Source organism: Pyrgilauda ruficollis, unplaced genomic scaffold, assembly GCF_017590135.1.
Source record: "Pyrgilauda ruficollis isolate IOZ18807 unplaced genomic scaffold, ASM1759013v1 scaffold40, whole genome shotgun sequence".
Lineage (NCBI taxonomy): Eukaryota > Metazoa > Chordata > Aves > Passeriformes > Passeridae > Pyrgilauda > Pyrgilauda ruficollis.
In genome coordinates this window covers 5,492,854-5,505,601 of record NW_024525490.1, presented here as the reverse complement: position 1 = coordinate 5,505,601, position 12,748 = coordinate 5,492,854, and the positions used below count along the sequence as shown (strand labels likewise).

General features: G+C 39.5%; 1 protein-coding gene across 3 annotated transcripts in view; it reads right to left on the bottom strand.

Moving 5' to 3' along the window:
- ZNF451 (zinc finger protein 451) overlaps positions 1 to 12,748 on the bottom strand; it is a 33,895-nt gene that overhangs the window by 20,790 nt on the left and 357 nt on the right. For 2 of the 3 annotated variants that reach the window (XM_041477457.1, XM_041477459.1), the window contains exons 2-8: positions 12,059 to 12,142; positions 6,660 to 6,743; positions 5,364 to 5,489; positions 3,968 to 4,079; positions 3,227 to 3,377; positions 1,795 to 1,921; positions 252 to 405 (exon numbers count right to left, since the gene is read on the bottom strand). In XM_041477457.1, coding sequence (XP_041333391.1) covers positions 252 to 405; positions 1,795 to 1,921; positions 3,227 to 3,377; positions 3,968 to 4,079; positions 5,364 to 5,489; positions 6,660 to 6,743; positions 12,059 to 12,139 — 835 coding nt within the window. In that variant the 5' untranslated portion in view covers positions 12,140 to 12,142. Of the gene's footprint in view, positions 1 to 251; positions 406 to 1,794; positions 1,922 to 3,226; positions 3,378 to 3,967; positions 4,080 to 5,363; positions 5,490 to 6,659; positions 6,744 to 12,058; positions 12,143 to 12,637; positions 12,743 to 12,748 lie in introns of those variants that run through there. The other variant, XM_041477458.1, reaches the window with a different exon arrangement.

The following is a 12,748-nucleotide window of genomic DNA, read 5'->3' as shown; positions in this document are numbered from 1 at the left end:
GAGGATGAGAAGCTTATATGAGAGACTCAACAGCATCTCATTACAGCAAGTGCGATAGAGGAATAATTTCTACACAAAAATATGAATTTCAAAACATCACATTTAAGATCTTAAAAGAAAAATAAGAATTAATTAATAACAAACTTTAAAACCTTAAGCTTTTTTACTCAGCAGAAGAATATAAGTTACTCCCTAGCTCAAGGATGAATTATCAGAAAAAATTAAAAGCAGTACACTTAGTAGCAACGTACCACTCAGTTCAGGAACCTGGGCGAAGTGTTTCTCTTGTGACATATGCTGCCAACACTCATCTCTTTTGGTGAAAAGGAGGAAGCACTTTGGGCATGCAAAACACTGAATATGCTGTGGAGGAATACCTTTTTTATGCCCATCATTTTTATTTAGCTGGAAGAGAAAATTATCTATTTAGGAAAAAAAATTAAGTCAAGAAACCAGGCATAGTTCTCATGTCCTCCCTTTCCTCTCTCATTTCTGTGGTAGTATTTTCACTTTTAGGTTTTCAGCTACCACATCTGTATTTACCTACAGCCTACCCCTCTGCATTTCAGCTCACAAGACACAAGGAAGGGGCTAAAGTACCACTGTCAAACCAAGCTACTCATCCACCCTTACTACACCATCAATTACTCCATCCCCTTCTTGCACCACTGGGAGCAAGTACGTTCCCAGGGACTATGGGCTCCAGCAATTCTTCGCTATTCCCTTTACCCAGGCACTCAGAAAAAGCTCCCTCTGTCAATAAAGCAGCTGTCTTACCTCATGTCAGTTCTCCTCTAATCTTGCTAACCTCTAACTCCCCAAAATGCTGCTCCTCAGAGTAGCCCAAAAGCTCTGTGTCTTCTGTAGAAGTGAACTCCTTCCACCTGCTTTGCCTGCTATATCAACTTCAGAGCTCTGCCTTCAGGGCAAAAGTCCTTTAGTTCTGCTTCTGGTCTTTTTGCTTGCCTCTTTCTACATCACTCCAGGAATCTTCATTACATGCTTAGAGCTCTGATCAGGATTATCTCCCCATTCCTTACATATCAAAGTAATCCCATCTTCTCGCTGTCTGCAAGAGACACTCACTGTCGTTCCCCCACCTTGGCTGCTACTCCTGCTCATGTCCCTGAACACATGACAGGCACACAACTTTGAAGCAACGGAAAAAGGGCAGGGACACACTACAATGCAGTCTTTCAGCTTGTCAGGTATGACTAATTGTCAAGTTATTACTACAAGCAAAATTTAATCTGACTTGCAGGAAGTCTAACACTTCCCCAAATTTAGTGCAGCTCCTGGAGACTTGGCAAGAATATTTGTTATCAGAACACCCAATTTTGAAAATGCTATCCACTATCCAATTCAACACCAGACTGCTTAAATAAAACCCCCATCTTCTTTCGGCTGCTTCTCTTGCTGTCAAGTTATTTAACCCTAAGTTCCTGCCTTTACCTTTCACAGTTTTGGAAATGCAAAAAAATAGGGAATATCTATCAACAACACCAATAGGTGGACAAGAGGCTCAAGACAGAACTATGGTCCTCTTGAAAGCATATCAAAAAGTACAACCTAATGGTTGTATATTACATCTAAAGGGAATACTGCCAGGCTACACCAGGTGTTTGAAACACAGCAGAATCAGAGAAAACAATATTAAAGCGTAAAAGAGAGAAGAGAGAAAGCGAGGTAAAGAAAGAACAAAACAAAAACCCCACCAAAAACCAATACATAATTTTAAGTCTTAAGCCCTCTACTACATTCAGTCAGGTGAGTTATTTATCCTTATACTCTTGCCTTAGATAAAAGATGTTCACTGTACTGCTGAGAGGTTGAAAATCTTTCACAGCATATCACACAGGCAAAAGCATTATGTGGGGGTCCATGTAATGTGACTGTTGGGTCACAAGGAGAATGATCAAACCTGGAGAAGAAGAAATAATTATCAAACTAGTCCCCTCTAAATAGTCAAATAGCTTTTTTTTTAATAGGAAAATTCTGTCCTTTGAAGCTATCAGACAAAAACCAATCTAAACTATAAAAATTCCTTACTTCCCCTATCATGAAATGTATCCTCTACAGAGATGATTCTCCCTACAACTTATGTGTTAAAATGGCCACTCTGGACAGAAATCATACTGCTTTAAAGGGAACTAACAAAACCCTAATTTCCTACACAGACATTTAATTATTTATTTTTACTAGTGCTGGTTGGGATGGAGTTCATTTTTTTAGCAGCTAGCATGGTTGTTGTTTTGGATTTATGAACAACAGTGTTGATAGCACAGAGAAGTTTTAGTTATTGCTGAGCAGTGCTTGCAGAGTATCCAGGTCTTATCTGTTTTTCAGACTGTCCCACCAGCAAGATGCTGGGAGACACAGCTGGGACAGCTGACCTCAAATGGCCAAATGGACATCCCACAGCATAAGACATCATGCTCAGCAATACAAGTTGGGTGGAGGAAGGGGAGATAGTTGCAAAGACAAATGACTTCACTCTAAGTAATTATCACATGTGATAGAACTCTGTCAATTCCTTATTTTGCTTTGCATGTGCACGCAGCTTTTGCTTTACTTATTAAACTGTTTTTACCTCAGCCCAGAGTTTTCTCACCTTTACCCTACAGCCCACTAGTGTGAATGAGTGAGCAGCTGTGTGGGGCTGAGCTGCCTGTGGGGGTTAACCCATGACACTCTCCTCAACTTCTCACCATCCTGCCTATGGACACACTCAGTAGTGAACAGGCAGCATCTGCTGGAATTGAACAGTGACACACTGAGCACTGACTAGCAATATCAGCTATGAACACAGACTATAGCTTTTGTTCCTCTTTCTCTGCATTAGGGACTTTCCTTTTTATCTTACCATCAACTTGTGTAAGTTAGCCTTTTGGTTTATTTCAAGTTTGGATGAAGATACAACCAAACTGGAGTACAGAAATCTGACTTCTCAAAAAACCTCAGATATTAAAAAATGCTCAACAAGAGGAAGACATCAATTCTGAATGAAGAAAACACACCACACACACAAAGTAAAAAACTAAACCAAACCATCAAAAAAAAACCTTCATGAAGTTCATCTGTATGAATTGTAACATATTAATTGTCTCTCAAAATGGACCTTTGTCAGTACAGGCAGTTAAAAGCAGACTTGATGCTGATGTCCTAAGTAAGAGCACATTCTTTCATAATTATTCCTGGCACTGAATTCTTGCAATGTATCTCTTACCTTTGAAGGTGACCTAGAAGAAGATGTACATTATCAAACTGTCTGTTGCAATGCATCACAGGACAACATTTGGGACTGCTGTTGATTCGAGTCTGACCTGTCCTCCTAAAAATATCCCTTCTTCCTCCATTAACAGAGCCTGGTTTCAGACCTGTGTTCCAAAACAAAGTACTTAACCAGCAGCTGAATTACAGAGGCTTAAGAAAACAAATAACACACAAGCCCTAAAACATTCCAGAATCAAACTGTGGTGATCTTAAAAGCAAACTAACAATCCACTCACTGTCCTTCAATCCTACTACAGTGAGTCTGCTCTTTCACTGTCTCTTCAATTCCCAGTAGTACAACTTTTCAAACAGTTTGACATCCTTCCTCCAGGTACTCCAGGCAGCATTTTAAATTCATTAAAGATTGTGAAGTTACACTTACTTACACCTTCCTAAACAGCAGCTCAACAGCATATTTTTTCTTCCTGGCAACTTGACTCATACAAAATAAATAACATTGCCTTACTGGTTTTTAGAAAATTTAACATACGAAGTCTAAGTAGCAAAGCATTACAAAAATAGCTTTCATGGAAATAAATGTTCAGAAGCTTTCCAATTATACACTCTAGAATAATTAATATTGGAGGATTTGGTTATGCACAAGGCACCTGTAAGCTCAACACAATTTTCACATGTTCTAGTCTGTAATGCAGGACTCAGAACCCATCACTCAAACTTAGTTTTCTATTCTTACCTGGCATTTTTAACCACTGGTCTACACATAACCTTGCAGCTTCTGTATCACTGTGTTCCCGAATAAATTCTAGTTCTTGCAACCCATGAGCATATTGGGAATCAACTTTTTCCTACGGGAAAAAACATACCAGACAATGTTGTGATCAAATTGAAAGAATAGAAGAAAAAATATTAAATATGTTTCTCATAACTTACATATGGGGTCCTAAAATACAAACCCACAAAAACCTAAGTGAGGGGAAAAAAATCTTACAACTAGACTGACTTCTACTTAAGACAATAAAAATGAAATGTAATAGAAAAAAAAAAGAAAAATATGTTTTCACTTTGAAGACTAAATTTACTTCTGCAGCTTGCACTATGTGATGAAGAGTGAAGAGCCAACCAGGAGGAAAATATTTGTATTTAACAAAAGGATCTTTTAGCCTTCATTCTCAAGCTGCTTTAAAAGTTACACAGTTACCTCTGACTCCACTTTACAGCTGAAGAACTGTATGTGGAGACACAAACAGATTGCCAAATCAAAGTGCCAGAGACATAAGAGGGATGGAGGCCTCCAGACTTCAAGGCTACCTTGGACTGTATCTAATCTAGCCTTTTACTCATTGTACTACAGTTGCCCAGTTTACCATAGACTGCAACAAGCTGTAACTATAGTAGAATTATGTGATTTTAAAAGCCTTTAACAGTGTTGAGAAAATCAGGGAAGTCAGCACATTTTCCCAACTCTGGATTTACATTCCTCCCTATTCAATTACATCAAGTTGTTGAAATTCCTTTCCTTCAAGATGTCCAGCTCCCACTGAGAACAGTTCTACCATTGAGCCACTGACTGTACCTCCCAGTTCGTAACAAAATACATTCTTTTCAAATGGCTGCAAAGTGCAACTAACAGGACTCAATTTTAAAATTATGCCTTAAACATTGAAATTTTTTTCCCATTATGAAATACTACCTGATACAGATTTAATGCAGCAAACAGCTTCCCAAAAATCTCCAACAAAAGCAGATAAATAGCAAGGCTTGCTGCACGGTGGTTTGTGATAACTGTTATTTTTCAATTAATTGAAACATTAGAATATCAGAATAATTGATACTAAGGTTCCACTGCAATATCTACAAACAAGAGAAGAAGTTTTTGCCAGTGGTTTTCTTTAATTTAATTCGCCCCCCCCCCCCTTAGGAACTGCAATAAGACTAGAAAATTGATCAGTTAAAAGCCACTGAAAAGACAAAGTCCATGTAGTGCTTCACATGAATGCCCCAGAAGCATAAGTCTAGTTGCTAATTCCAGGTATGCCTCACCAATTTTTTTATTTACTTAATAGTGAAAACAAAGATACTTGTGATTACAAGGCCTTCATTATGCAATTCTTCCAAAATACATCCAATACCTTAAAGGCTTTGTTTTTCTCTTCTTTTTGCTGTTTCTCTACTTCAACATGGCGTGCCAGACGATCCAGGGTTGATGCAACTCGTTCCTTCTGATAGTCAATGTGATCCTTACGCTTAGTATTTCTCTGCAATTGGGAGGTTAAACTCTTATTTGGTGATTGTTATGTAACAGACACTAATGCAGCGAAAAGTGATGCCCTCACAACATAATTCAGTAAAGATACTCTTAGCCTAAGTTCCATCAGCTACCCTGTAGCTTTCTCTTCCTTTTTACCAGCATCTGTAGTTTCTGTTAAAAACAAACAAAAACACCCCCACACACATATTCAAGGCAATTCAACATAAACATTAGCCTCATCATGCAGTAGAGGAACATGCATGATTGTGCTGAGTGTCCTACAAGTCTCCAACAAATGAAAAGTTAAGTAAGTTCTTCTAAGTAAACAAAATCCCTCCTGGCTTCAAAGCAAACATGCAGCCCATCTAAAAAACCTGAAAACTGCTATTGTTCTTTCCCTAACACTGCCCACTATCTTCAAAAAGGCAGATCGTGAGCTATTTCTAGCCTACAGGATAGGCCATATACTGTAGTTTCCTCTTCTTACAGACAGCTTTAGTAATGATCCCTGTAATGACAGCCTGTGCATGTAACAGTAGATCACCATTCCTTAACAATCAGGTTTATTACCAACATCCTCTGCTGCAACACAGGAAAACAAAAGTCAAAAGATAGTCACTGCTGCCAAAACCAACTCTAGTAGAGTCTATCAATGTCCCTTTCAAAGGCCATGCAGAGCAGGCAAAATAAGTTTGGGGGACAGACACACTGATGAGCCTGACTTGTACATTCTTAGAATGGATTATGGAGGATTAGACTGAGCTAAACCCAGACTGTTCAACGCATACATTGTACCTAAAGAGTTATTTTAGAAAGAAAAGGCCTTGTAGTAGACCAGGTATGTTTTCAGGAGAGAAACTGGACACCCTGAATTCCGAGGTTGCATGTAAAGTGACATTTTATTTCCAAACATTTTTTCAGATGACTAAAAGACAAATAAAAGTACCAAGTCATTTCAAGGTGGAAAAAGTGGCTCTGGAAAAAGTGAAGTACTGGTATTCTTGCTTCTCATTCAATAGCAACTAGAAAAATCAAAATATTTCAATACTTGTTATTTAGCACTTGTTAAAAATACATCTAACAATGCTTTTGTGAAGAGTAACTGATGGGAAAAAATACAGAAGACTAATTATTTTACTACACCAAGATGTTCCAAAATACATTACAACATACTCACATGAAAATAAGAACTGCTGTTAGGTTCTTCATCCTCACTGCTGACGAGATCAATGCATTCAAGGACAGGCCTTAAAGGTCCTTCCTGGAAAAAAGGTGTTAAAAACACTCACACAAAAGCATTAAATTGTCTTTCACAGAGATAAAATGTACTATCTCTGCCATATATTGGCAGTTTCTTCAATATATCAACAATCATCTACGTAGGGTAGGCTAGGATGACCTACTTCCTCATGATGAGTAGCAGAGAGAAAAGCAGCATGGAATCCTCTCTGCTGCTCTTAATGCATCTCATTCTTTACATTCTTCCACCTTTCAAGGCAGTAAAGCTGTTCAGCTGGCCAGGCACACACTGTCTCACTGGGGAGAAGAGGGATGAAATCTTGCACAGATGACAAAAATTTCTATGAATCTAGCTGCCAGCCTCCAATTACCCACAAAGAGTAACTATTATTAAATAAAGATAACATGGTTTTCTGAACTAAATATTCAAAAAAATCCACTGGAGATTTGCTTCTGTAGAAACTGACAGGCTCTGCAACGCTTTGAAGAAATTAAACCTTTAGTAACTGACTACTCAATAATGTGTTTTGAAATGTTCAGCTCTGATCCTAACAGCTTCTTCAAGGGCAGAGATTTTTCTTATTTGTGTTTACTTACTCTCAGGGTTCAACAACTAATGAAAACTTACAAAATTGACAGCTGAAATGCAGAGTAACTTGCTTTCAAGCCTAGAAGTTCAAGTGATCAAAACAATAAATTTAACACAAGTAATATTACATTTGTTTAAATGTTTTCTGCACACATGAAATGTTCTTTTTCCTTCCAAATTCTGTGCCATTTTCTATGCAATTTTTGTGCACTGTTTACCTCCACACAAGACAAGCAACAAACTGAAAGTTATGAGAGTTTTAATTACTTTATTTTCCAGATGGTTCAACTAAATAGTAATACAAAGATGATGCCAACCCAGAGAATTCCATCACTATAGGAGAGTTAAGAAGCTGAGGATCACAGAGCTTCATCCTACCTGTTGTAAACTCCCCACTGGATGAGTGGGGGAGTAAATCTTGACAACAAAGAGTCTGTGATGTACAAAAACCAATATGGACAAGCTCTCCATAAACAGCTGAAAGCTGGGGCCTCTCTAGCTGACTATACTGGCATACTGGGCACCCAGAAAGTGATAAAAGTGTATGTACCAGCACTAAGAGATGCTCACTCTCCACATCTTATCAGCAGATCCTTCACATTTAAAGAAAAAAAAAAAAAAAAAAAAAAAAACAAACAAAACCATAAAAGTGTATGTACCAGCACTAGGAGACGTACCAGCACTAAGAGATGCTCACTCTCCACATCTTATCAGCAGATCCTTCACATTTAAAGAAAAAAAAAAAAAAAAACAAAACCAACAAAACCCCAAAAAAACAAACCCCCCAAAAAAGACCGACCAACACTAAAACAAACACCCAACCTAAAAAATCCCCCAACCCCCAACATGATCCACTTCTAAATTACTTCCCTAAACAATCTTGAAAAGCCATTCTTCTCACAAACCAATAGCCATGCCACTGAGCAACAAACAAAAATCACAGCTACTTCTGTGAGTAGACGAATTTCTAGGTTTTTAATTCTCCAGGCAGCTGTGGCATCTCTGCTGTTATTCACACCTTTGCCAGGAAGGATCAAGAGAACTGTAATTTCACTATACTGAGCAAAATATCCAGTTTAACTGTTTAATACAATCATATTTAACTGGTGACTGGTAAAGATGAAGCCTCACATTCATCTCCAAGGAGAGTTACTTCTCAAGGAGCTCTGTGAAGCTCATTTTTATCCCAAAGTTTTTTCTGAAAGCCCTAAACTGTGATCTCTCTTTCATGCCCTTCCTCATTTCACTCCATCTGTGGGTGATCTGGCCTAGCTAACACACACCTTGTGCACTGACACACCATATAAGGTGTTTTGTTTGTTGTTTCAGCTTTATGTGCATTCAGACCAAATGCCCAGTTTACTTAAACAGCACAATTAAACTTCTGCATAATTGTACACAAACTAGCATACAGAAAACATGAATCTAGCTTTCATGTATGTGACCACAAACTTATCTTTGACAAGTAATTATGTGAGAGTAATTGTGTATACACATGCAAAAATACTTATTATCACAAGTTTATATTAAAGCAAATTTTAAAAAATTAAGACAAGTTATGCTATTTGTACTCTAAATCTGTGTCCCAGCAGACTTCCAACTTTTAAGGCTGCTAAGAACTGACCAACATGGTGAACCAACCATGCAGTTAGTAAGTTTTGACTTTATAACCTAGGAAATACAGAAATTCAAGATCCTGGATGACTTTGGATAGGTGCAGAAATAAGAGTTGCTTCCTAACACCATGACCATTTTATTCAGCTCCTGCTGTGATGCAACTAAAAGCCAGAGAGACAAATCCTTCATTCTGAGTATCTAATATTTAACACCACAGAGGTAAAGGAAGCAAAATCCTTAACTGGTAACTACCATGTTTTAGTGCATTACTTGACTTGGTATATTAACTAACTCTGCTCTAAGTCCAATGCTCTTGGTGCCAACTGTGGCAACTTGAATTATATTATTTGTTCACAGGGCATTAAAAATGTCTGTTTCTTCACTCTTGCCTTATCCTTCCCAAGTAAGCAAAATGGGGGCAAGACCATCCTATGTTAAGAACATAGGAATAACAGCTTGCACTGTAGATTAAATAATATTTCTCTGGTGGTATGTAAAGCTTAAAATGTAATGATTTTAAATGGACAAAATATGTTTTAACGAAGAATTAAAAGGTGGAAAATTATGGAAGAATAATTTTAAGTTTCTTGAATGAGGGTGAATCGGACTACAAAAGCTGAAAGTCTTTGGCAGCAGCAGATTGACAAAAAATCCTTATTTGATGGAGCAAAAGCATATTTCTGCTGCATGAATTCAAACACTCTAGAACAAGTGAATGAAGTAGAAAATAAACACCCCAAAACCACAAAGAAAAGCTGATCATAGAAACAAAAAACCCACACCAAAGCCACATCTGACTGAAAGAAGGAGAAAAAAAAGAGAAAAAGGAAGAAAAACACAGATCACATGGCCTACAGCTACTTGCTATGCATCAAAATGAGCACAGGTTGAGATACCCCAGTAGCTTCTCTAACTAGATGTAAACAGTACCATCTTGTGCACTGGGTCTTAAAGACATGCAGAGAATCAGGAGGCATACATCCCTAACACTTATGAAGAGTGTAAGTTTCCAGTCATACACATTATTATATGGAAATGAAGATCTAAAGCTTGCCAAGCAGTTTAGAAATCCTTTTGCAAAGTCCAAAGTCACCTTCGCTCAGAGGAGCAAATGAGATCTGAAGACATATTGTTGATATTAGGTGATGGCCAGGGTCACACACCCTTCATATTCATCAATTACAATAGTAAGCTACTCACCCCAGGACATAAATCCTGCAAAAAATTTGAGCAGAGTCATCTTCCTATATATAGAAGCCTCTCTTGGAAGCAATAGTCACTTGGACCACAAAGGATCCCTACTATCCACAGGCAAAGCCAAAGACAAAAAGAGGTAGCTAGAAGTGTTGATTTTAGTTCCTTTGTTTCAGTTCTCTTTCAGTTACTCTTGGTTCTCCAGCAGCCCTTCAATGCTTGCAAGCTATACAAGCTATCCTTGTTCATTGCCCAGCTTGAAGAAAGTGAAGCCTGTTCAGTTACCATCACAGACTCATAGAATGGTTTGGGTTGGAAAAATCCTCTTGTCCCAGTCCCCCTGTCATGGGCAGAGACATCTTTCACTAGACCAGGCTGCTCAAAGCTCCCTCCCTCCCAGGAATGGGGGGCATCCCCAACTTACCTGGGCAACCTGTTCCAGGGCCCCACCACCCTTACAGAAATTAATTTCTTCCTAATACCTAATCTAAACATAGTCTGAAGTTCCTTGTCCTTTCATTATATGCTCTAGTTAAAAGCCCCCTCCATCTTTTCTGGACTCCCTCCAGGTGCTGGAAGGCTGCAAATAGGTCAGCTTGAAGCCTTCTCTTTTCCAGACTGTACAATCCCAATTCTCTTAGTCCTTCCTCACAGGAGAGATGTTCCATCCCTCCATCATCCTGGTGTCCTTCCTCTGGGCTCGCTCCAACAAGTCCATGACCTTCCTGTGCTGAGGACCCCAGATCTGATGCAGCCCAGGACACACAGTGGAATTTCTGGGCTGCAAGCACACATTGCCAGCTCATCCACCAACAACCCCAAGTCCTGCTCTGCAGACGCACATGGATACTTGTGTGTATACAATGAACTCTGAACTCAATCAATTTTGCCCAAATCAACCAAAATATTAAGATGTCTCAGAGATAACCAACCAATAATTTTTGCAAAAAACCACCTATCCCCCACACTAGAGCACCTAAATACCACTGCAGAAAAAGTCTGTATGTTGAACTTTGGCTGTATGTTGAATGGGGGTAGGGAATCTGGTAATTATTCAGCATATTGTTAAAAAATGAGACAAACCTACAAAAAAAACAGCTACTAAAAATACTGGCATCATTGAATCACTTGACCTTAGTAATATGATTTGTTCCTTCAAGAAAAACATCTTTAGATGTGTAGATGTGGCTCCTAGGGATATGATTTAGTTCTGGGTTAATGGCTGGACTCAATGATCTTAATGGTCTTTTCCAACCTAAACATTCTATGATTCTATGTAATCCTGCCATCCAGCACCACTTCGCTGATGACAGACTGAGACCAGAACACAGGCAGCATGAAAAACATTCTGCTTCTCTTGGACAGCCAACAGATACAAGTGTCTTAAAGTTACATTCACACAAAGCATGTCAGCATTAGACTAGGTGCTGCACAATAAAGAGCACCTCACAATTTGAGAGGATTGTTTAAGGCCTCTAACCCATTATTTCCTTCCTCTTCTACACTGAATACAGTGATTTCAACATTGATTGGCAGAATCAGCAGGGATTTATTCTATTAACTTCAGAGGGACTATTCATAAAGTGAAATGCTATGCAATACGATTACCAGGAAAGTTATCTACAGTCCCTTCTCACATAACTCACAGATGACTGTAATAACCCCCTCACCTGCTTGGACACTCTAGACTGCATTTTCTCCATAGGACCAACTGACATCATCTTATACCCTTCCAAGAAAGTTCACATAAACCTTTAAGATCGAGTTGTTTTCTGCCACAAACATTCACAAATAAAATTATCTTCATGTTCAAGAGTAATGCTTTACATTGAAATATAATCATCATGAGTCAATGAAGACCCCTCTCCTGTTTACTGGACTACTGAAAGTGTCTTTTTTACAACAAGCAGGGTATTTCCAGTACAAGCTCTACTTACTCCAATGAACTCAATCTCATCTTCACTTCCAGAAGCTGGTGATTTACTCTTGCGAAGGCTGTCAGAGTTATGAGACTCCATTATCTAAACATAAACAAATCATACTATATAATGTCACTTTTTAAGTTTCGTTTAATTATACAGCATCTCCCATTTCATGCCTTCTTTGGCTTTGTAGACTATTTGTATTCAACAAGTGTCTATCATTCACTCCCAATCACCAGTGACACCACAAGAGGTGATACACGACTCTGACTCGAATCACGCTACTGTATTTTTCCAAATACGTAAAACGTGGTTTTATCTACAAAACACGCCAATACCTACACTCCTCCAGCAGCCGTAGCTGCAGTGTAGCAGCCCAAGGACATGCCTGAGCCTGAAACCCCAGCAAGAGCCGAGACCCGAGCTCCAGCCTAGCGGCGCTCGGCCACCGACGAGCCGAGGCCGGCCCGTAACAGCCGCGGGCGAGCTCGGGCGATTTTAGCAGCTGCGGCTGCTTTGGGCCGCTCTAGGACAGCGGCAGAGGGCTGAGCTTCCTGCTCCAAAACAACGGCGGGGGCTGCGGTGCTGACTCACGTTCCCGTCCCGCACGGCCCCGCGGCACACGGCTCTGCGGCTCCGCGCTGCCCGTGCTGCGGCTCGCCGGGCCGGGCCCCGCCCGCGACCGCTGCGCTGCAACCGCCGGCC